At 38.6% G+C, this 23,249-nt stretch overlaps 2 protein-coding genes across 2 annotated transcripts; both read right to left on the reverse strand.

The window, feature by feature from the left end:
- Positions 1 to 1,753: 1,753 nt before the first annotated feature.
- Positions 1,754 to 12,951, reverse strand: LOC144664522 (excitatory amino acid transporter 3-like). The gene is made up of 7 exons (XM_078525696.1): positions 12,408 to 12,951; positions 7,504 to 7,546; positions 6,596 to 6,927; positions 5,426 to 5,659; positions 4,457 to 4,651; positions 3,660 to 3,791; positions 1,754 to 3,086 (listed from the first exon to the last, which is right to left on the reverse strand). The coding sequence occupies exons 1-7, from the start codon at positions 12,896 to 12,898 to the stop codon at positions 2,912 to 2,914; spliced, it is 1,602 nt and encodes a 533-aa protein (XP_078381822.1). The 5' UTR covers positions 12,899 to 12,951; the 3' UTR covers positions 1,754 to 2,911.
- Positions 12,952 to 13,893: 942 nt separating this feature from the next.
- LOC144664524 (excitatory amino acid transporter 3-like) lies at positions 13,894 to 23,069 on the reverse strand. Its single transcript, XM_078525699.1, has 7 exons — positions 22,150 to 23,069; positions 21,107 to 21,149; positions 19,665 to 19,996; positions 18,524 to 18,757; positions 17,963 to 18,157; positions 16,490 to 16,621; positions 13,894 to 14,305 (listed from the first exon to the last, which is right to left on the reverse strand). Exons 1-7 carry the CDS (start codon positions 22,617 to 22,619, stop codon positions 14,131 to 14,133), a joined length of 1,581 nt encoding a protein of 526 aa, XP_078381825.1. The 5' UTR covers positions 22,620 to 23,069; the 3' UTR covers positions 13,894 to 14,130.
- Between the last annotated feature and the right edge of the window lie 180 nt (positions 23,070 to 23,249).

Consider the following 23,249-nt stretch of genomic DNA (forward strand, 5'->3'; position numbering starts at 1 on the left):
TAATGTAATGTAAAAACTTTATTTAAACACGGGAAACCATCAGTTACAATAAGCTCAAGTATTAAAGAAACTAAAACTAAAACTGCTTTACATGATTGCCGTGTGGGAATCCGATACGTCAGCTACCTTCTTGATAATTTTCTTAAAATTATTAAAGAGTCTCTCAAGTTATAAACAGAGTGACGCTGAGAGAAAAGGTTTTGTAGGTAATCTGGGGCAAGTCCATTCATGGTTTTATACATTATTAAGGCTTTCTGTTTCTTTCTTCGAAAAAATAGCCTCTCCCAGTCGAGTGTGGATAGGAGGTGATTTGAACTCGTATCAAAAGGTGATTTTGTTATAACTCTGGCTGCACGGTTCTGTAACTTTTGGAGCTTGTCACTCAAGTAACCACTCAAACAGTCCCAAACGGGGCTGCAATAATCGAAATGTGGCATAATTAAGGCATTATAAATTTGAATTGCAGTTCCTTTCGATATAAAGGGGCGCACTCGTTTAAGGGCGCCTATAGCCGAGGAAACGTTTTTGCAAATCTCTTCAACGATGAGAGATGAGCATCAATGGTAAAGATTTGGTATGATCAACTCTCTCGATAATTTGGTCATCAATTCTGATTTCTACGTCGTCACATTGAACAGATAGTCTTTGCCTTGATCCAATTATCATTAGCTCTGTTTTGGCAACATTTAAGCTGAGCTTGTAAGCTTTCAGCCAACAACTAAGGCTATTTAATCAGGGCAGTTAACGTCTTAGCAGATAACGTAAGATTGGTGTCATCGGCAAACATTCTTGGTACAGCGTTCTGCAGAGAGTTTGGGAGATCGTTAATGTAAATTAAAAATAGTAAAGGACTTAATATGCTCCCCTGGGGTACGCCGCAACTTAAGGTACGAGCAGTTGATAGATTGCCATTGACACTACATCTTTGGGTTCGGCCACTTGTGTTTAATATGGTTTAGTTTTCGCAGTTTTGTACCTTTGTGAATTTGACATGTGGTTAGACTGCTGTACGAATCATTTCAGCAGTTTCTACAAGCAATTTACGGCGGATAAATGGAGTTTATTCCTAAGCTTATATTTATTCGGTAACTGCTTAAAAATATCTTATCTTCGTTTCGCGGGCAAAATAAATCGCTGCTTTTGCATAATCTTCGTTTAGTTCTAGTGACAATGCTTTAATTTTGCCCGTGGCTTTCACAGATTTCTTCAGTGAGCTGAAGGGAAAACCGATGAAAGCGCCGCACATTCGCATGTTTTCTAATGCATCGCCACTACTGTTAAAAAAAAAATATTTCGGCAGTTTCAAATTTCGTTTGCAATCATTTAGTATGACAAACGTTTTTTTTTTATTTCCATTCACCCAGTTCGCTTTTACTGCAGAACAAATTTCTGTGATTAGAAAATTATTTTAACCGAAAAGGAACTAAACTTCCGTAAAATTTAGCCGCTAAGCTTAATCACGAATGCGAGAAAACGGGAATAAAATTGCACTTGAGTGGCAACCGTAGCTTCGCAACGAGATACTGTAATGGGCCCTTAAGCGATGTCGTAGTCAACGCTTTATGTCGGAGCCCTTCGGCCTGCTCTCTCCCGATCGAACGACCGAATAGGACTGGGAACTAGCTACAGGAAGAACAAAGATCAAGTTTAACACAACAACAAATCGCCACGAAAAACACAAAGCAAAATACTCCTGGTCAGTTAGAAAGGACTAATAAAAGATATAAACGAAAGAGTCAAATTATATCTGACAAGTTCTATTCCATTCAATAAACAAACATCTGTACAATTGACCTATGTAAACAAGAACAATGCGCCATATAGAAGGAATATGTTGCATTCGTTTCAGGTTACTGCCCCTTCTTCAGTGGAAAAATTGAAATGCCAGCTCAATTTTCTCCACTGAAGAAGGGACGGTAACCCCGAAACGTATGGAACCTATTTCTTCTATATATCTCGCGCTGTGTTCACAGCATTTAAAATTTACTGTTTATGTGTGCTACGCAGTCGCTCGAAATTTAACAAGAGATTCTTCTTTATGCAATGGGCCTGTGTGGTCCGGTCAGAGACAGCACTTGACCTTGCATGTTCGGACGCTCGTAACAAGTATCGCCGTATATCGTAGATCGGATGTCACGCTACAAGGTAACGCAACTAGAATAAAACGCATAGCCTGTAGAGAGTTTATATTTTTCTAACGGGATGCAATGAGCACACAATCGTTAAAAATTGATAAATGCACAGTTCCAAGATAACATAAGCAGTAACCGAAAAGTGTCCCGAAAGCGAGGTTAACTATGTATGAGAGCGTTTCACTTGGGTCACAGAAAAAAAAGTTCCCGTTGTTCGTTATCCGTTATCAACGGTTGTCCATAAAAAGCGGGTTAATTATATGTATGGGCAAACAAAACTGTCCGTATTAATTGGGTGCCGTAAGTGGTGTTACACTGAACTTTTATTTACGTTAATTTGTGACAATATATATATTTTAGACCCTTTGTAAAACGCCATCGCTTCTGCATACATTGCGTGCCACTATTTATTATGCCAAGACACCAAGCCATTACCTCATTCTAACTACAAATGCAATCCTTTAAATGCTGCACATACTAGCTAAACCCTTTTTGACCTTAAGTTTAACCAAATTACAAAACTGTTAAGATGTTGCTTTAACGCAAATACAAAAAATTCTCCGGAGAGGTTATTTATCTTTCGGCATTGAGGGCCGATATTCCACCAATATAACTTTCTTATATTCGACGAATGTCGGTCGAACTTCAGGAAGCGATAAACCAACAGAAAGAGTGGGCTGAAGAAATTGTGGCCAGGTCGCAAGTTAACACTTCGAAAGAATAAAGGGGGACCGCTTCCCTCTCTTCCCCCTCCCCTTCCCCTAAATCTGCCTCTGCTCTCACACATTAGAGGAATACAAAATGACATCGGCATTGTCCTTCTTGCGATGTTTATCTGATGGTATTTTGTCACAGTCGGTAGCTCTGTACTTCAAGTCGACACGTGACAGGTGTTCCACAATCCCAGTGCCCATTGCATCTCCTAAAACATTCACCGTTGTACGGCCGCGGTCCCTTATGGCAAAGAAAATACAAATACATTTCAGTAATGCATTGATGAAAAAAATGTCGGGTAAGCCTATTACATTACGCATACGTTTTTTAATTTACTGTAGGGAAAAAGCCCAATTCACATTTTTAATTTTAATTTTTTTTTTTTTTTTTTTTTTTTTTTTTTTTTTTTTTTTAGGGGGGTTGCCAACCCATGCTATTTTAGTTTATTTTTCTGCAAATAAGGACACATATATATGAATATTCAACAGTAGCAGTATCAAACGACGACACGTATATATTAAAAAAGAAACTTCTTCCAAGAGAAATACAGTTGGAGTTTGCATGAATCAAAGTACAAAACAAATATCCCAACTTGTAGGTTTTTAGCAAATCGTTTTATAAATTTCCAAAGTGGAAGCTCAAAGAATTCCACAAAACACGAGTTGTAAGTTAATTACAAAAAAATCACGGCTAAAAAGATTTTCACTAGCTACGAACGTATTGACATTTTGACAAAACGGGTGGCGAATTTTTTTTTACATTCATTACTTCACGGTATATATCAATTTATCATCACAGTTTGTTGCTACTTACAGGAGCCAATCAACAGCAAGTATTAGTCCGACGTCATGCAATGGTAGATTGACAGCTTGAAGAACAATGATTGTCATAACGCCTGCCCCTGGTATCCCAGCAGCACCAACGGCGAGAGCAACAGCCATCAAGCTACAAAGTTCCATTGTAAAATTGCTTTTTAAGTCCTGACAGGCACACTATTAATTTTGGGGGGTGCTATTAATACTAGGTCATTGATTCTGTTACATATAAAGGGTCTATAAAGCATGCAGTGCGTGTCGGTGGGACCATTTTCGCAAACGAAAAATGCATTCTCGACATTAGACACAATTTGATATTGGTATTAAAATTATATTATGTTTTTTTTTATATTGGATGCTCGAAGATTTTCTTGGATGGTGTAAGTTTTTGGGCGAGGGCGATTGAAAAGACAGGATGAAAGAAGTCCCTTGAAATCGAGGGAAAACTACATAATTTTCGAAACTATAGAAACATACAAAATAATACTTAGAAGTTAAAAAAGAAGCGAAGCCATGACTTAAACTCTACAAGATTAAATGAAAGGTGCAGGTTGTCTTATGGCTAGAGTGTCGGAGACTCTTACAGTGCCTCGCTACACCCAGTGGAATAAATGAGCACTGGTGAATTGTAAGGCAACTTGACAAAATCAGGGGAGGTACCTAAAGTGGACAAGCATCCAATTCAGGGATGCTTCAGAAAGCGGGATACTGGTTCACTGGTATGGAGCACTTTGGCCCGAGGGCAAGTCTTATTCTTGATCAGTTTTAAAGGAAACAGAATACATAATTACTTACCAAACCACAACAATCCTTCCAGGGCTAAGAGTGATACCATTTAACTGAGCCACGAAGATAGTAGTAACCGCGCGATACAGAGCTGAGCCGTCCATGTTTACAGTGGCGCCAAGCGGTAACATAAAACGACTGATGCGTGGATCCACGTTGTTGTTTTCCTCCACGCAGCGGATTGTCGTTGGAAGTGTGGCTGCACTGGAATTGAAAAATAGGAGAAATTAAACATATCGAAAGAGATTATACGACTATTTCCCTTTGCCACCAGCTCCCACGACTCGCCAACGCACTCTGAAACATTCAAGCACTGCAGTCAGTAAAGATATGATGTAAAATTACTGCGATGTATAATATATAGTCCACTATACAAAAGTATATTTACAAGAGATCATTGAGTTGGCAGACAAAACATTTAGGCAAGATGTTATGTTATAAAAGGAATGGTACCTCCCCGATCTAAAAACAATTTGGGCGCAAAACGCCAATTTGTACTTCTGCAATCATGGCACGTTGTGCAGTCAGGTGTTGTGCAAACTAACGGTGCTTTAAAATATCATTACACTAAAATAATATATTGACAAAAAAATAATATAACTTGGTAAAATTTTACAAATTTTATCAGTAACTGGCGTAGAAGATGCCTTCCCCCCACTCACCCCACTGTACCACTTTTTAGCAGGGAGTTTAACACAAAATTACGCGATCGTACCTTTCCGTTAATCATTTTTTAACGACATTTAGCTTAAACATTGGCTTAAAGATGCCTTGACGGTAGCAACAAACTGTGTCTTAAAGTGTCTCAAGATGCACTAAAATGGCATTACAGCGAGTGAAGATTTTCAATGAATGATTAATTGATTACATGAATGAGTGATTCAAAAAGAAAAGCTCCAGGTCCCAGTGTCCCTACAAGTTGAGAGACTTAAATAATTTAAATTCCTCGCAAATCGGTTCATGGTGAAGTCAACGAACCTGGAAGATATACCAAACGCTGTCATCAAGGCCTCTTTCAAACCCTTCATAAAGTCATAAGGATTCTTTCGAGTGACAACAAAGAATACCAACGGTATCACGATGAGAGAATGGACGAGAAAACCACATAGCACAGTGACCATGTACAATCCTAGTTTCCCCATTGCCTCCACAATGTCATCCATGGCAGCTATACGAGCTGCGACCAAACTGCACACTCCTATTGGAGCTAACCTGAAATAAAAAGAAAAAAACATGCATACACATGAAGTGCAAAGACAGTTTAATAGCTGCACGCTAAACGGTATTAAATCATGGATAATTTAAAACTTGAGTCAGCGAGCTGAACACTGGCCAGAAACCGTTTCAAAGCATTTTTTTTTGAAAAATAAAACTTTTTTGAAAGTCATTCGATGAATTAGGAGTACTTTTTTCCTTTAAAAGGCTTCTTCTTTTCAGATTATGCTTCAACTTCTGCTTTACCCAAAGTTGGCAAACAACATTTAGGAGGGCGGTGAATAGGGGTACGCATGAATCCACCGATCCGAGCTATTTTTTGGCCAAATCCGTCAATCCGCCATTCAAATCCGAATCCGCATTACTTGAAAACATTGTTATAAAGTTTCAGTGCAACGGTCGGTAGATGTTGTTTCTATGCCATTTTTAAGAAGTTTTGTTTCACTGCGCGTTTGCTTTTGCGACAATTCCGCCAACATACCGACAAAGACCGACCAAAGTGATCCCAACTTCGTTCAGTATGCATGTACCCAACTTCCTGACATAAAGCGTCCGGAATCCGGGCCAGAATTGTCAGCTAATCCGCCATCCGTTTTATTTTCGAAATCCGCGAATCCGCTAAATGTAACACAAAAATATTAATCCGCAATCATCTATTGCATTGAGTCAAAACTAATTTGCATGACGTTTTGACCGCATGTTCATTTCACAAACACCGGCACCCTAACTAAATGCAATTTATTTCAATTTTTTCGTAAAAAGGAGCATTTCTTAAATTGCTAAGTATAAACCTTCGCGGTTTACTAAGTAAAGAATTGCATGTTTGTTATTCTTATAAGTCGTCCAGATCATAACTCCAGTTCGTCGTAAATCCAGTACAACACCGCTGGCACGCGAGTACTAAAATGTACTAACCTGCTCCTAACAACTCACCACATGATGAAAAGAACAATCATCATAATCGCTTCATTCAAACTGGAGAAGAATTTAACCAGCGGTTTTCCCTTCTCGCGCAGTCTCCCAAGAACAATACCAAACACGATGGAGAACACAGTCAGACCAAGGATATTCATTCCTCCAGTTCCCATCACCCCTGCGGGTACTGTATCTGAGCCCGCGTGAATATCCTTCTTAATTGTTGTGATATTAGCAGTACCATTGTTGTGAACAGCGGTAATTTCTTCCCCAGCTTCAAGGTGAATCGATGTGCCTGTTACATTGTAAGTCTTAAACTTTGCTGAAACTGTGACGTATTTTGTCTTTTTCTAGATGAAAAAAGTAAAAATCACTTTATATTATAAAATGTAAGAACTAGCCTGCCCTTAAAAGCTAAAAACACTACTTCGATTCTATTACACACAGCATCTGACTCTTTTATCAATTCTGACAGCTTGAAATAGGATCTTACGATGATTTTTAATGTAAATTAACAAGTTTCCTGAAAAATAGTTCGACACAGAAAACACCCCAGAAATTCTAGTTGTGCAATTCATAATGGGTAGTTACGTCATCACAAGTTGCCTTTTATAATTACTGCGCAGATACAGACTGCCTTCTGAAGTATTTCCCCTTTTAGTCCACCATTGTAAAAGGTTAAGTCTGTCTTCGAGCCCAGTGGCCCATAAGGCCGAACTTATCCCGGTTTCCGTAGCATTAAACCAATTGGAGTATTTCTATTCCCCCTCCCAGCCCCACCAGATGGAATGCTAGTCCATCATAGGATTACCCTCCCAACATCAAATTCGCCAGTACCCATTTATACACCTTGGTGGGGAGAGGCACTATAAAAGTAAAGTGTTTTGCCACAGGCCCATCATACGTAATTAATGTTCATGACTAACCTGAGTGATAGCTGCCTCAACAAGGTTACTAGGAAAGCAGTTCCTAAAAAAAATCGACCAATTAAGAGCATAGAATTAATGTATGGTGATGTAACTTTCACTATAACTATTTATCGCAAACTGATTTAAATTTCGTTTTATTAATGAAAAAGTGCTTCATGTTTTAGCGTGCACTATCGAGTAATGGTGCATGCGGGGAGTTTGGAAAGCACGAAAGAAGCGTAAAGGCCTGGCTAAACTAGGAAACATTGTTGCCGAAACATTGTTCCTTGTCATGTTTCCTAGGTGGCTAAATTAGCGGAAAGCAAGGAAAATGTTTTGCTGCCCGGGTGGCTAAACTAGGAAACAATGTCCCGGGAACAAACTGTCACGCATGCGCATGAACTAGTCAACATTGTTTCCAGGGTTGCTAAACTGGACAACATATGTTTCGGGAGCAAAATTTGTGTCCGGGAAGCAAAAATGTTTTTGTCTTGAGGCAGAAACATTTTTTGTTTCCGTGAAGCAAAATTTGTTTCCGAAACATATTTTTCCCGGGTGTCTAAACTGGGAAACATTTGCGTCCGCAACAATGTTTCCTAGTTTAGCCAGGTCTTAAGAGTTGCTCAAGGCGATAGCCGACGTCATGGTCACGCTATCAGCGTGCACTATTGGATTTTGCGCACGTTCAGATAAACTGATTTTGATTGCGGAGCTCTGCTTGCTATGTTAACGTTATAAACAACTTTTAAGCGTTTGAACTATCCCAGTTATCTTTCCTAGCTATCTACTGCATGTGTATTACTCACTCTTCTGAACCATTTAACAATTAGATTATGAGCTCGAGATTTCTATCGCGAGATAGTTGATGAGGGCGAAGACCGAATCAACTATCTCGCATAGAAATCGAGAGCGAATAATCTAATTGTTTTAGTATAAATCTACTAGACGTTTAAAACTTAACAACAAGAGAGGCTCTCGTTTATTTTTTTTTTTTGATTTATGATATAAATAGGTCACGCCACAAGGGCTGTTCCGAAAACGCGGAGTGCGGAGTGCGGAGTGCGGAGTGCGGAGTCCGAAAATGCGGAGTCTGTAAAAAAATAAAAAAAAAATAAAGAAAAATAAAATGAAAAAAGTGTGATAAAAAAATTAAAATAAAATGAAAAATATATAAATATTAAACTAAATATTAAAAAAAATAATACACATTTTTGCACAGCTTCGCCCGAAGCAGTGAAGCGGATCGTTCAGACCGCGGCCATTTCTTTCTTCAAAAATGACTGCAGTTCACGTTTCACACACGAGAATGAAAGCGTTTTTTGTGTAAACAACGAACCGAGACAGTGTACATCTAACCCGTATCAAAATATACAATGTTACTTTTCAGCAACAGATGTGTCATTTGTAGTGAAAAGCAAAAGCTATTGCAAGCTTGACATAACCATTACCAGTTATCACGATTGTCCTTGACACAGACGTGTTTCCATGACACCTGAAATAAACGGTTCCCAGGTTCCGAGTTCCCAGCAAAAAGAACTTACAATCAAAAGAATTAGTATTCTTGCACTGAAAACATGATTTCAACCAAAAATGACATGTCCACAGATGGCTGTAGATATCCACGGCACAAAGGCGGTTAAATGACTTTTGGGGAAATTTTTTATTTATTTATTTTATGCTTTTTTATTAAGTGCTGCGGAGTAGCGTATCGTTGTTGTACATTTTTCTTTAATTTGAACTTCGTCTAGCATAAAAGGCGGAGTTGAAAAGTGCCACGTTGTTGGTGGTTCTTTTAGAGAGTTTACTGTGTATTCGTGGAAAGCCAGGCGAAGCAACATGGCTTTAGGCTCTTTGGTAAAAAAGAAACTAAAGTTATTTGAAGTTTACGAGTAGTGATTCCAAAAAATTGGAAATACTGTTTGTTAATATTTCGTGAAACGTGAACTGCAGTCATTTTTGAAGAAAGAAATGGCCGCGGTCTGAACGATCCGCTTCACTGCTTCGGGCGAAGCTGTGCAAAAATGTGTATTATTTTTTTAATATTTAGTTTAATATTTATATATTTTTCATTTTATTTTAATTTTTTTATCACACTTTTTTTTATTTTATTTTTATTTTATTTTTTATTTTAATTTTTTTACAGACTCCGCATTTTCGGACTCCGCACTCCGCGTTTTCGGAACAGCCCGCCACAAGCGGATAATTGACAACTGCACCACACTGCACATGCATTGGCTTCTGTGCACACGTTTGCATTTCATTCACGAATTATTGAAACCGTTATTTGCTCAAATCTGAACGAAAAGCCAGGGTTTTTTATTGTAAAATGACGATTGAAAGATGTACTGACGTACAAGGGCCCTTGGAAATCAATTTTTTTTTATTCCAAAACGTTAACGATTAGAAATTTCTGAAAAGTTGAACTCAGAGTTGTTCGCAAGGAAGAATCGACATTGCTTTAGCTTCTGTGCGCGCCTTTGCATTTCATTCACGATTTATTTTAACCGTCATTTGCTCGAAATTGAACGAAAAGCCAGGATTTTCGTTCAAAAATGGCAGTTGAAAGATTTACTGACTACCAAAGGCCCTTTGGAAGTCAAGTTGTTTTAAATCTTGGAAACGTGAACGATCAGAAATTAATTAAAAGTTGAACGAGTCGTCTGCAAGGAAAAAACCTTGAATTCGCTTTCAATTTTGTTGATGCATTAAAAAATTTAAAAGTTGAATCTGTTTAGCTCTTCTTTACTGCTCCTGATGGGGACGTTAAAATTGTGTTGGGTTGCAAACCAGTTTAAAACTTTTTCCACAAAATGTCTCGGCGAAACGCATCTCTGAATGTTATAAAATTTTATAAAATAACTCAGATACTACGCGCGCTCTGATTGGTCAAAAACCTATGTACTATTGTACCGGTAAAGTCCCGCTTCTGTCCCGACATGGCCGCACTACGCTCGATTACGCATAAGGACGAAGAATTAACTTTAGTTTAATGTATTCTTTTGGTCTATCTTATGGTTAAAACGGAGAATATATATGATTATCGTAAATGATCATTATGAAAATGTACTGAGGGTGGATCACAAAATTGAATTTTCCCGCCCACAACAGTTGAGCAAAGGCACTAGAGAAAAAAAAAAAAACGCAGAGACAAATACTGACTAAGTGAGAAGTAACAGAATAAACAGGTCCGCTTTCACTGGACTGGAAAAATATGGATATGGTTACATATAACATTAACTCAGAAGTGTTATTTAAAAGGAAATAAAACTGATCGAATTTGTCGCGATGAACTAGAATTATTTTGATGGCAGAACCTCACACTGAGTTCTTGTACGCGCTTAAATTATATCTTCAGTTTTACGTGCTGAGTTTCAGTGCTTTATCTCAAGTCCGTTATTCGGCGAAAACAAAGGAATACGGAATAAATAAATTCAGAACAAATTTCTAAAGAAGTGTTTGTGGAACTAACCTTTATTCTCAACACCCTCGTCAGTCTGTGAAGTTTGTAAACTTGCAAAGTTTTCGTGCAGTCTTTTACCTGCTTTTACTTTCGCGGTAAATGACTCCGGCCACAATTTGCTAGATTTCCACGTCAAAGAACTTTAAAATCGTTGAATACATTTTATACCGTGACAGTTTGTCTTTTTCCTTTCCTTTCTTATGACTTTCATATATCTTTAAAAGAACTTTTAAACGTTTTTGTCGCGTCGATTTGTGGATTTTGTGTGTGGAGCTGCATGAACCTGTGATGTATTCTTTCGGCCGCTGTGATTGGTTTACAGCGTCATTCGATGAACTTGTTGAGAATAAGACATTTGATCACGAAAAATAAAATAGATTCTTATTTCTTTGAAGGACGTTTCCTATAGTTATTTCATAAAAGCAATAAACCACACTTTCTAGGGCTTTACTGGCGTAATAAAGCCTGACGGCTCGCGATTTACAAGCTTTTCTCGTGTTCTCCCAACATCCCGCGTGGCTTTATTACGCCAGTAAAGCCCTAGAAAGTGTGGTCTATTGCTTAAATAAAATCGCCCTCTTTAAAGGCGTAAATGAATAACAAATGCTCTTCTTACCGTGTAAAATCTTCATTTTATATTTCATTACAGTCTTTATCTTCTCCGATATCGCCTCGAATAGTAAATTATCAAAGTCCTTCTTCACGGACAATTTTAAAAGCAAAAAAGCTGCGGCCATTCTGTTGACAACCGCACGCTGTTTCGCTACTCCTTTTCTACAACAGAATAGATAGTGAGTAGCGTAGCCAATCAGAGAACAGCATTCGTGATAGAACGCTAGTAGATTATTTTTTGAGCCGCCTTTTTCATGTGAAAGTACCCGGTACTATTAGCTTCAGCCGTGGCTTACATAGTTATTTGAAACAACATTGAAAACAATGAACATAACATTGAAAACAATGTTAAACTTTAATTATTTTGCAACGTGTAAAATGTGAAAAATGTGCGTATTTTTCACCTCTTGTTTACATGGAAAACTCTGTCTAGAAACTGGCCGAAAAAGATTAATCTTAATTGTTTGTTTGTTTGTTTGTTTGTTTGTTTGTTTGTGGAGGTTTGCGTTGGAAACTGGTCTGTTTCAATTTCTCTTGTTGCGTTACAGCACAATCAACAGACCTTGGCAGACGGTTTCAATATTAGATCCCATTAAAAACAATTTGGCTTTGCCTAATGGAAAATACGAATAACTGATAGCTTCCAAATCTGTTTGTTTGTTTGTTTGTTTATAGCAGCTAATTCCGACAAAAACCATTACAATTTGGGTCAAGTAATTCTCCATACCTAGTGTCGGTAATTACTGCATTTTAATTATAAAGGAAGACAACAAACACACTGTAAGCTGACAAACAACAAGCCTAAGAAAATCTTGAAATATCTCAATGTGCAATATCCTTAATGACATACCTTATCATATCAAGCAGCGAGTCCAAATTTCGATATTTCACAGCTTGAACATTTTCCCGAGAGTCGTGGTTGTCGCTCACACCGGGTCGAATCGACAGCACAAGAGTCATCCCCAAAATGGCGGCTAAAGCCATTGTTGCCAAGTAGTAAAGCATGGTCCGTCGTCCAATTCTTCCCGCCACGTCAGGATTCAAGGTTGATACGGCTGTTATCAGACTGGCGACTATAAGAGGTAGGACAATCATCTTTAACATGTTCATGAACAGTTCTCCTGGAAAGCCGATGAGCATTATTACAGTAGCTTTCTTCTCAGGGTCGGTGATACGAATTACTGGATCATTGACAATTGCTCCAATTGCAAAACCGACGGCTGCTCCAACAACCAGCAAAACAAGCAGAAGGTTTCGCTTTATCATGAGAAAAAAGGCATTGCAGCATGGTCCACAGCTTTTTCGACGATTGCAAAGATTAAGCAGCGGTTCACAAGCCATGTTCCAAAACTTATGGCTCGGAGGTCACATTGTTGGGAATATTTACCCCGAAGAAATTTTTTGTATCAATTAACGATCACGCAATCGATGCGTTAGTAACAACACTCTGTGCAAGAATGGCTGCTATTGCCTTCTGTTAGTTGGTCAAGTTTCTTTATTCTCCTGATGGTGGCACTTGACGGTAAATGGATTAATATGCAACTCTGAGAGGTTTCAATTTTTTGACTAAAGGCTGTGATTTTTTTAGGAGGTTTAGAGAAGGGGTTGACTAAGAAAGAAACAAAATTGGAAACACCACCAGGCAGTTGACCCCCAAGCAAGAGCACTCCAGGTTGTCTTGGGGTCAGTCTGGTGTCCGTCTATACCAATTTAAACTTCAAATTCTAATTTTGAAATCACATTAAATCTCTATATTTTTATTTCTCTAAAATTTTACTAATCCTTTGAGAAAAACTCCTCTCAATCATCCCCGAAAATTACTCACAAATTTACAAAACACCGCAAAACGTAGATACGTGTTTTGAGCATAGACTTTTTGGATTGCTTGAAACGCGAACAAGAGATTCGCATAAAACCCAAGTTAAGCGGTTAAGCGGTGGATAAACGGCTTTCAGGTGTACCGTCACCTTAATACTTCAAGCACTGACTCACTTTGCTTTAAGGACTTGGAGGGTCCTTCTTTACTACAACAATAAGCTTTATTTGCATGACCATAAATTCATATAGTATTGCACAAGTTGGAGTGGGAGCGTGAGACCCATAGGAATAACCTTGGCTGCGATAACTGTATACTCTCGACAACCTCGCAACAGAACAGTAACTAAGCTAGAAGGGGGACCAAGGCCGACTGCCCAAATTTTTCCCAATTATTCATATCCTTATTACCCTTGGCTAACATCATTTCTCGGAAGTTCGAAGACCAGACTTTCAGAACACCAATCTTTAAATCCCTCTGCTAAAATAGGTTTTAAATACTTAAGAACAGTCAAGAAACATCACATAGACAATATATGATGTAAAATGTGAACTTAACTAAATGTTTGTTATATTTTCTTTCGATATAGATTTTTGCTATAGAGTTCCATAGAAATCCTTATAATTTGGACCCCGCCATTTTAACCGAGTTGTCAAAGCGTGAGCCTGGGCCCAAGCCCATCTTTCCAGCGTAATAAACAGATATGGTTAAGGCTAATGCGTAGGCAATGCCCGCACGATGTGTTTGTTTTCATCTCTCATACACTGGAGTAATGTGTTAGTTCAACATGATCGTTATCAGCCTGGCGAAGTGACTTTGTTACTATTGCGTCATCGTCTCCCGTTGACTTTAAGTCGTCACGTGAAAGGTGTTGCACGATCCCAGTCCCCATTGCGTCACCAAGAACGTTCACGGTTGTCATGAAGCGGTCCCTGAAAAATCGATAAATAGTTAAATATCGTTGGTCAACCAGAAGGCTGTATTAGGAAGACATTTGTTTTGTTGTTGTTGTTGTTGTTTGTGTGTATATAAAAACATCTTGACAGTTTTTCCTCAGGCATAAATATATTTTCGACAGCGGAGCCATTTTTGAGTCTAATGCTTGCGTGCGCTTTGCGCATGCGCATTAGACTCTTTGTTTATGAAAAAAGCTGTCAGCAATCCCAAGGGAATGGTTCGGGATCGATAATCGTTCGCTGTAATGTAGAAAACAATGATCAGCTGCAAGAACGGACTCCGTACGGACACGCACGATTAGTTTCAATTAAAAACAGCCAATCAGCGACACGTGTTCCCACGCATAATTAAAAGTTCTTTCTCAAGTCACGATTATTCAACACTTGAACAGGACGAAATAATTTTCCAGTTAAGACATTTGTAAGCTTTTTGTGAAAATAAATCTTCGTTTTCAGTTCAGTTAAGCACTTGTGTTTTCGTCTTGCTAAAAAGCAAGACGTCTTTGAGAAAAAATATTTCGACGGCGACTCACGTTTATTTACACAATGCGACCAAATGTTTATTTTGTTTTAAAAAATAGAAAACTTTACCTCGTATTTTGTATTTAAGTCACGAATTTTGACCAATTTTTTCTTTACAGTGCAAACAAAAACCTTCAAAAATAAAAGATGTGCATGGATAAATGTAAATCAAGTTACGCGACTAAATCAAAATGCGTTTGTTTGGCCGCTTTGCAGTATTACACTGTCCCGGCCTTTGCCATACATAAATCGAATTTCATGCTTTTACGACTCTCAGAGATCTTAAGTTCTTCTTACAGCTAGAAAAATCATAAAATGGTTACATTGATATGGAAGTGATGATTCGCGAATTTGTACATCATGATAAACAGTCTTCGCCTTGTAGGTAGCCGATAATAATTGCCTAGTTTCCAGCGTTCAAAAGGTCATCATTATATTGACGTGAGCATTTACACCCGTTTTTAGGAAAATCTGTCACTAAGTGCTTACAGTTCAATGGAGTAACAGTCACTATTTCAAGTGCTTTATTGCAAAATCTGTTTCAAGAGTCATCATCAAAATGGTAAAAATCGAAAGAAAACGATGTGAAGTTCTCAACCCTTGTTGTAATGAACATGCTTTTTGTAAATCGTCACGCAATCTTGTCCAAATGTTTAATCGTTTCTGCTTTTACGGACAATACGGAAGAAGTAACATCAACTCCTGTTCATACTTAAATTTTTGAAGCATATAACATTTATGACTGTTTCATTTTCATCCATAATCATCCACGATGCCCCTATATAGCTTGCTATAAGCATTTTAAATTAAACTCCCGAACACAAACCTCTAACCAATTTTAACCGGCTTACGAAAACCGCGCAATCTGTATCACTATGCCATACGGCATTAGACTCATGTCACCCTTGGTGACCTATTTTTAATACTTATAAGCAGTTTCTTCGAATATAACGTTTCAAGATAAACACCAATGACCAAAAATGAAGTTTCAACCTCTCTAAGTTCATTTTAAGTTTAACGCTTAGTGCTTACATAATTATCGCTTTTTTACTCGCTGATAAAATTGCTATGTCTTAATCTTGCCATAAATGCAAATTTCAATCGCTTAAAATAGAAGTTTTAACGATATTTTAAATACGCTTAAAAATCATGCAATTCTGTTTGGCTAAAAAAAAAAGGGTGCAGCTTTTTCAACTCTAGTGGAGAAAAAAATGACATTAGTACAGAGTTGAATTTTCTGTCTATTGTAAGTAATGATTACATAGGCTCTGGACAGTGCTATTGTACTGTTGTTTGCTAGCTATACTGACATGCATTGCTTGTGAAAGAAGAACTCGCAAATTTATATTCAATATGATCCTTTGTTTAAAAATATTGATAACTAACTACATTCTGTAGGAAAATAGAAAAAAGAGGAAAATTAGAAAATAGGAAAATTAAAAAGAAACCTTGATTACAACAGGCTTGAGAAAACCAAGGCCACCTACATTTTTTTCCAAATACAACACTTACAGAACTACATTCTAAATTATCAAAGTCGTTCGTTTCTTGTTTCCATTTTGATGGTAGGAGACCCAAAGTCGTTCGGTTGAGCTCGACTTGTAGACAAGTCTAATAACTACCGTAATTGCTACTTACAAAAGCCATTCAACAGCAAGAATGACGCCGAAGTCATGCAGCGGAAGATTGACAGCTTGAAGAACAATGATAATCAATATTCCCGCACCGGGTACCCCGGCCGCACCAATAGAGGCAACAACTGTGATCAAACTGTGAAGATAAATTGTATACACCAATGAAAGGAGAATGATGTACGCTTATGACTGTTACATGCTATACGCCTTTGACACGACATAAGCGGCATTAACACGCACATAACGTTTCTCCGGCCATCGTAAGCAAGTTGAAGTCAAGTTAAGCCACATGCCTGCAATGCAGTAGGATAGTTGAATTCCAAAATGAGTTTTTGCGTGTGTTGTTCGGAAGTTAATTTCAAAGACAAACTAATTCAATTTTTTTTTTAAATATTTGCTCCTTAATGGCGTCGTGTTGAAATCTACTTTACTTTACAATTTGGTATCTTCCTTTGTGCTCGTGTATGGGACTATATTGCAATAAATATAAATTCAAAAACTCATTAATAATTCATAAAGAAAATACAAAAGAAATTAATAATGGTAATAGGACTGAGTGGAGTCCAATTCGGTCTGTAATCATACGAGTGATTAACAAAATCGGACGACCGCGAAGCGGGAGTCCGATTTGTTTAATCACGAGTATGATTACAGACAGAATTGGACGACACGAAGTCCTGTTACCAATTAATCAAAACTGTAACAAAATTTGAGAAAGAAACTAACCTTCGGTTGAATAGTCTTTATGAATATTGAAAAACATAACAGTCTACTCAACAAATGCACAACAACAGCGCGCGCAAAATGACGCGTACTGTCCAATTACACAGGCATGACGCGTAAACTGTCCTATTACACTGTCCAATTACAAGCATGACGCGTACACTGTCCTATTAGTGCTCAAATCGGGCTGCTGATAACCAATCACGTTCGAGAATTTTGTTATAGTTTTGATTAATGTTGTAATGAGTGTCTTTATATCTGATAAAGACACGGCTCAACTTTGCGTCGAATTTTCTAGGCCAAAATAACCCCAAATCTAAATATTAGTGCAAGAATGAGTTGATCTACATCAGAAGATTTTGAAGCCGTTGAAAAAATTCGCAGTTCGTCGGCTGCGCCTCGTGTTTTAAACTTGATAAAACACTGCTGCTCATTTATTAAACATTACATAAAGCCAAATTGTACTAAGGAAAAAATAAACCGTAAAATTTCGATTCAACAATTAGACTACGAGTCCGAGTTTTCTATGAGCGAGGGCGAGAAGTCTTATTGTTTTTAAGAGAAGAAACTCTAAAGAATTTCATTCCAAAAAATTGTTGGCGAGGGGCGAAGCCCCTAGCCAACTGTAAACCGATAGAAACCTCGAGCTTGCCGTCTAATTGTTAAATAGAAAACTGTGACAGAACTAGTCAGATTCGCGGATTTCCAGTAGAAAACTACCGAGTTTGTACTTGTTACTAAAATAGTCACTTACCAAGTAATAGCAAGTTTTCCTGGACTAAGAGGAATTCCGTTTAATTGGGCAACAAAGACAGTTACCACCACTCGAGCAAGAGCCACACCGTCCATGTTAAGAGTGGCACCAAGAGGAAGCATAAAACGACTGATGCGTGGATCGATGTTGTTGTTTTCCTCCACACAGCGAATTGTTGTTGGAAGTGTCGCCGCGCTAAAAAACAAAAAGGGACGTCCAAAACCTCCACAAAAATTCTACAGTCAGATGATATCTGTTTAATACCTTAGACTAGCTGTTAATACACTCCTTTGTACCACTTATTCAAAACGCTCGTGTGCAATAAAAGGGAAGCAAACGCTTCTGTTTGTTTGTTTGTCTGTTTGTTTTTTTGTCGTCTTTTGCTTTTGTTTTTTGGCACGGGCTAACACAGTACTGAAATGACGGACGCAAGTGAAAAAAATACATTTAGGGCAATGTTTCCTACTGAAGGTGTAAAACAAAGGGAATGCATAAGCTTCGACTCTTGTTTTCATTACAGCACTTATGGGAACTAACAGGAAAATAATTTTGGCTACAAACCTGGAAGCGATGCCAAACGCTGTCATCAAGGCGTCTCTCAGACCTTTCATGAACGCATAAGGATTCTTCCGAGTGACAGCGAAGAAAACAAGTGGTAACACGGCAAGAGAATGGATAAATAAACCACATATCACAGTCAACATGTAAAATGCTAGCTTTTCCATCGTACTTAGAATGTCATCCATACCAGCTATGCGGGATGCCACCAGACTGCAAATTCCTATTGGAGCCAACCTACGAACGCAAAATACGAAAAAAGTACATTCACGGTTTTCCTGCATCAGTGGACACAACGATGGACCCACTTTTAGCAAGAGATGTTTTAACTATAGTATAAGGAAACCTTCACTCTTTCGACAAGTTAACGTTGAATTGTTTGAAATAATGCCTAAATTCCAATAAATTCCAATAATAGCAACAAAAGGTGGAAACGATTATCGCTTTTAAATTTCCCGCGCGCCGCCATTATGAATTTTATGACATGTAATGATTGTTGCTATTGTAAGGAAACAGGGGATCTTTTGCGTTAAACAATACCCGATTCCCTCTATAGCGCGCGCCTGCAGGGAATCACGGTAGTTGTATTCATCAAACCCTGCGAGAGACTCAGCAATGATGCGCGTTGCTGAGTCGCGCGCAGGGTTTGATGAATACAACTACCGTGATTCCCTGCACGCGCGCGCTATAGAGGGAATCGGGTATTGGGCAACCATTGCACGTCAAAGAATCCAAAATGGCGGCGCGCGGGAATTTGAAAGCAATAATCTTTTCCATTTTTTGTCACTATTAAATGTCATTTCTTCCTTGTCCTGTACAATTTGGAATTTAGGCATTATTTCAAACAATTCAGCGTCAACTTGTCGTAAGAGTGGAGGTTCCCTTTAATTTCAGTGATTCAAATTAGAGTTTTTATTTAATAACTGTTTGGATGGACACCAAAAGGGCTAACCCCATCTTGAGGTTTCTTACCCTGCGGTCGTCTATGTGGTGGCATTTTTTGTTATTTTGTTCATTCTTTAGATTTCATTCAATTTCGTAAAAATTCACCAATACTCCCCCTTAAGAGTCTCGCGCGATCAGCCCTAGTAGGAGTGATCGTGATTTAACCAACTTAATGGGTTAGTTATAACTTTGCACTCACCACATTATTAAGGAAACAATCACCATAACCGCCTGGTTCAAGGCGGAAAAGAACTCAACCAGTGGTCTTCCTTTCTCGCGCAGTTTCCCGAGTACAATGCCTAGCACGATGGAAAACAAGCTCAGGCCAAGGATATTCATTCCTCCAGATGGCGCCATTCCTGCTGGCACGGTATCTGAGCCCGCGTGGATCTCCTTTCTTATGGTGGTAATGTTGACGGTGCCATTGGTATGGACAGCGGTAATTTTCTCTTCAGGTCCAAGGTGAATGGAGTCGCTTGTTACATTGTAAGTCTTGAAACTTGCAGGTACTGTGATGTATTTTGTCCTTTTCTATTTACACCAAATGAAAACTCAAACTCAAAACTCTCTTTTCCTATGGTTTTTTCAAAAGCACAAGTAAAATAAAAATGTGACCTAGCAACCACGACGTATTCACTCAATCCAGCTCAATTCGTTACGAGCTGATAGCAACATTAATCTCACGAAATCTCTTGGTACTGATACGCAAAAAAAAATTAAATAAATAATTTCTCAAGAGCAGAAGTGTTGAAAAAAGTATTATCATATATTTGCTCACTGGGACCGATTTAGATTTAAGGTTTTCTTTTTACACCCATAGAAAACTCAAACTCAAACTTCCCTTTCCTAAGTATTAAATTGCGTTTTGCTAATTCAGTTGTAAAATATTAATGTGACCTAGTAACCATGACATATTCAGTCTATCCAGCTCAATTTGTTACAAGCTGATAGCCACATTAATCTCACGAAATATCTTGTTAAAAAAATATTTTAAAATTTTTGATAAATAATTTCCCTAGAACAGAAGTGTTGAGAAAAAATATCATCATATATGCTATTTTTTGCTCACTGGGACCTATTAAGAGCTTCCACGACTACACCCTGTTTATGAACAGGAAGTGATCGTCTTTACTTTGGAGCCCTTTTATGGGCTCATGGCAACCACTAACTGCCGACCGGTTAGCTCAGTTGGTAGAGCGCCGGACTAACGTGCGGAGATCTCGGGTTCCAGTCCCAGATCGGACCAACACTTTAAAACAACTGAGGAGAACATGCTGCCTTTGCAATGACATCTGTAAATGGTTTGATATTCTAGTCTTCTCGGATTAGGACGATAAACCGTAGACCCGGAGACGTAAAAGAACCCACACACTTATCGTAAAGAGAAGGGCATGGACTTCCCGGTGTTGTGGTCTGGTCGTTTCCCACTTCGCTGTTTACTGTGGAATGCTCAGAGATATTAGTTGTATAAGCTACTCTACAAATCCGAGGTTAACAAAAGTGATGAATGATGTATGTATATGGCCACACCGTAGAGTGTTTTATCCAAGGAACAAAACGTGACAACCACGAAAACGGACTTGGGTTTGACTCTAGGATTGAATACTCTAGAAGTAACTATAAGTACGTATACTTACTGACCTGACTAATGGCTGCTTCAACCAGGTTGCTGGGAAAACAGTTCCTAGAGGGGATAAGTACAATGATACATTTCGTCATCATATAACCTTAAAGCCTGTTTGCTATCATCCCGGGGTATCATGTAAAATTACAAATGATGCGGGTTGAACCTCCTAGCAGACTGCTTGTCTTGAATCTGACAGTTAAAATATACACGTCCTCGGTCTAATGGGACTGAGACTAAACGGTCTTAGATTTCTGACATTATGAGCCTGAAAACGTTCTTAGGATGTTCTTAGTTACCTGTTATGATATTTCAATAAATCCATGCGGACGTGACCCGCACCCCTATCAATGAGCGTTATTCGCCATAATACGCAATCTCGCTCCCATAGTATTTAACTGGCTCTCAGCCTGGCTATGTTCTTTGCGTGTTTTTAAACTTTGGGTAATCTTATCCTCGATGTTCTTTTGACAAAAGTTCTTATATTAAAATAAGAGGAGTAGCAGATGTTTGTCAGGTCATCATAAAGAGGTAAAATGGTAAAATGGCAGCTGGTGTTTGCCTATTTTTGTACTGGGAAAATTGGATTTGAGGCACCGATGCTGAAATTTGGCGAATGGGACTGGAAAAAGTAAAGGATTTTCGCACAAGGGGTGGAATTTGTGGTAAATAAAATTTTGGCTGGGAAATGAGATTTAAATCCCCTTCCCCTTCAGACCCTCTGTAAACAACAAACGCGTTATATTGCAGAGTAAAGAAGCGTGGTGGGAAGAAGAGAGGGAATGTGAACTAGTTTTCCAATTTAATATGGCGAAAATGCATGATGCTCTCTTACCGGTTAATTTATATTTTGTCGCAGATGCGTTCACAGCAGAAAGGTCTCTGGAGAGTCCCTTGGCAGGGACAAATCGCTGCGTCAGACTAGCCACGAACATTAGTAATTCGATTTCGTGACAAATTAGTCACTACCCTTGTGAAGTCATAATTATAATCAATTCCTCCAAAATGTTAACTGACTGCAGGGGCATGTGCAAAATTAAAATAAATAACACGAACTTACCTTAGCATATCAAGTAAGGAGTCCAAATTTCGATATTTCACGCCTTTATTACCCTTTCGTGCGCTGTGATCGTCGCTTAAACCAGGACGGATCGTCATCACAAGAGTCAAACCCAAAATGGCGGCCAAAAACAGTGTTGCCAAGTAGTAAATCAGAGTCCGTCGCCCAATTCTTCCCGCCACGTCAGGATTCAAGGTCGACACGGCAGTTATCAGACTGGCGACTATAAGAGGTAGGATAATCATCTTAAGCATGTTCATGAACAGTTCTCCTGGAAAGCCGATGAGCATTATTACAGTGGCTTTCTTCTCAGGGTCGGTGATACGATTTACTGGATCATTGACAATCGCTCCAATTGCAAGACCGACGGCTGCTCCAACAACCAGCAAAACAAGTAGAATGTTTCGCTTTATCATGAGATAAAAGGCATTGCAACATCTTCCACAACTGGTTCCGCGATTGCAAGCCATTTTAGTGCATTCTCGGAGACGTGGTTTGTAACTGACGACGATTTGTTTTGACCCCGAAGCGTTAGTTATACTATTCCATGCAAAATCACTACCCAGACCCGGCCAGACTATTGATTAACCCTGGCCTTCTACGCAGACTCTTCACGCAATCTTTACTACAGTGAAATCCCGACTTCTCGAGCCCTCGTTTTTGCTAACCTCCCGATAACAAGAACCAGTCGAACAATGCAATTTTATCCCGATTTCTCGAATCAATTTTCATTTTCCTTGGAGGTGCAAGAAATCAATCTGACTGAAGTTGGAAAAGAGTGCGTGACGGGCAAAAATGACGTCTGAATATCATTGTCTTTCTTCAACGCGCGGCATAATAATTTGCATATCCAGAACAAGGTTTAGTTCCGATGCTCTTTGTAGATTTGTTGCCAATCTAACGGTTGGATGCGTAAAGTAAACCTCGCGTGTTTACACTTACAAAAAAATGTACTCGTCCTGCGGCCTGGTGCCTCCATCTGTTTTTTTCGTATTTATAGAAACCCGATGAAACATTTCAAATTGTACTCCAAACCGTGGGCCATTTGATGAAAGACGAGAACAATTTTCTATCTTTAATTTTTCTGACTTTACAGAACA

The sequence above is a fragment of the Oculina patagonica genome, chromosome 8, assembly GCF_052425735.1.
Source record: "Oculina patagonica isolate OP01 chromosome 8, crgOcupat, whole genome shotgun sequence".
Classification (NCBI taxonomy): domain Eukaryota; kingdom Metazoa; phylum Cnidaria; class Anthozoa; order Scleractinia; family Oculinidae; genus Oculina; species Oculina patagonica.

Bases quoted from the DNA above. Each gene is read 5' to 3' on its own strand.
- LOC144664522 (XM_078525696.1), bottom strand. From the start codon at position 12,898: ATGGCTTGTGAACCGCTGCTTAATCTTTGCAATCGTCGAAAAAGCTGT. The intron at 6,928-7,503 runs GTTAGTCATGAA...TTTTTCATCTAG, and splicing joins TTGAGGCAGCTATCACTCAG to AAAAAGACAAAATACGTCAC. The intron at 4,652-5,425 runs GTTCGTTGACTT...TTTCAATTCCAG, and splicing joins GCGTTTGGTATATCTTCCAG to TGCAGCCACACTTCCAACGA.
- LOC144664524 (XM_078525699.1), bottom strand. From the start codon at position 22,619: ATGGCTTGCAATCGCGGAACCAGTTGTGGAAGATGTTGCAATGCCTTT. The intron at 18,758-19,664 runs GTGAGTGCAAAG...TTGCGTTCGTAG, and splicing joins ATTGTTTCCTTAATAATGTG to GTTGGCTCCAATAGGAATTT. The intron at 14,306-16,489 runs GTAAGTAGCAAT...TCGATTTTTCAG, and splicing joins CTTGCTGTTGAATGGCTTTT to GGACCGCTTCATGACAACCG.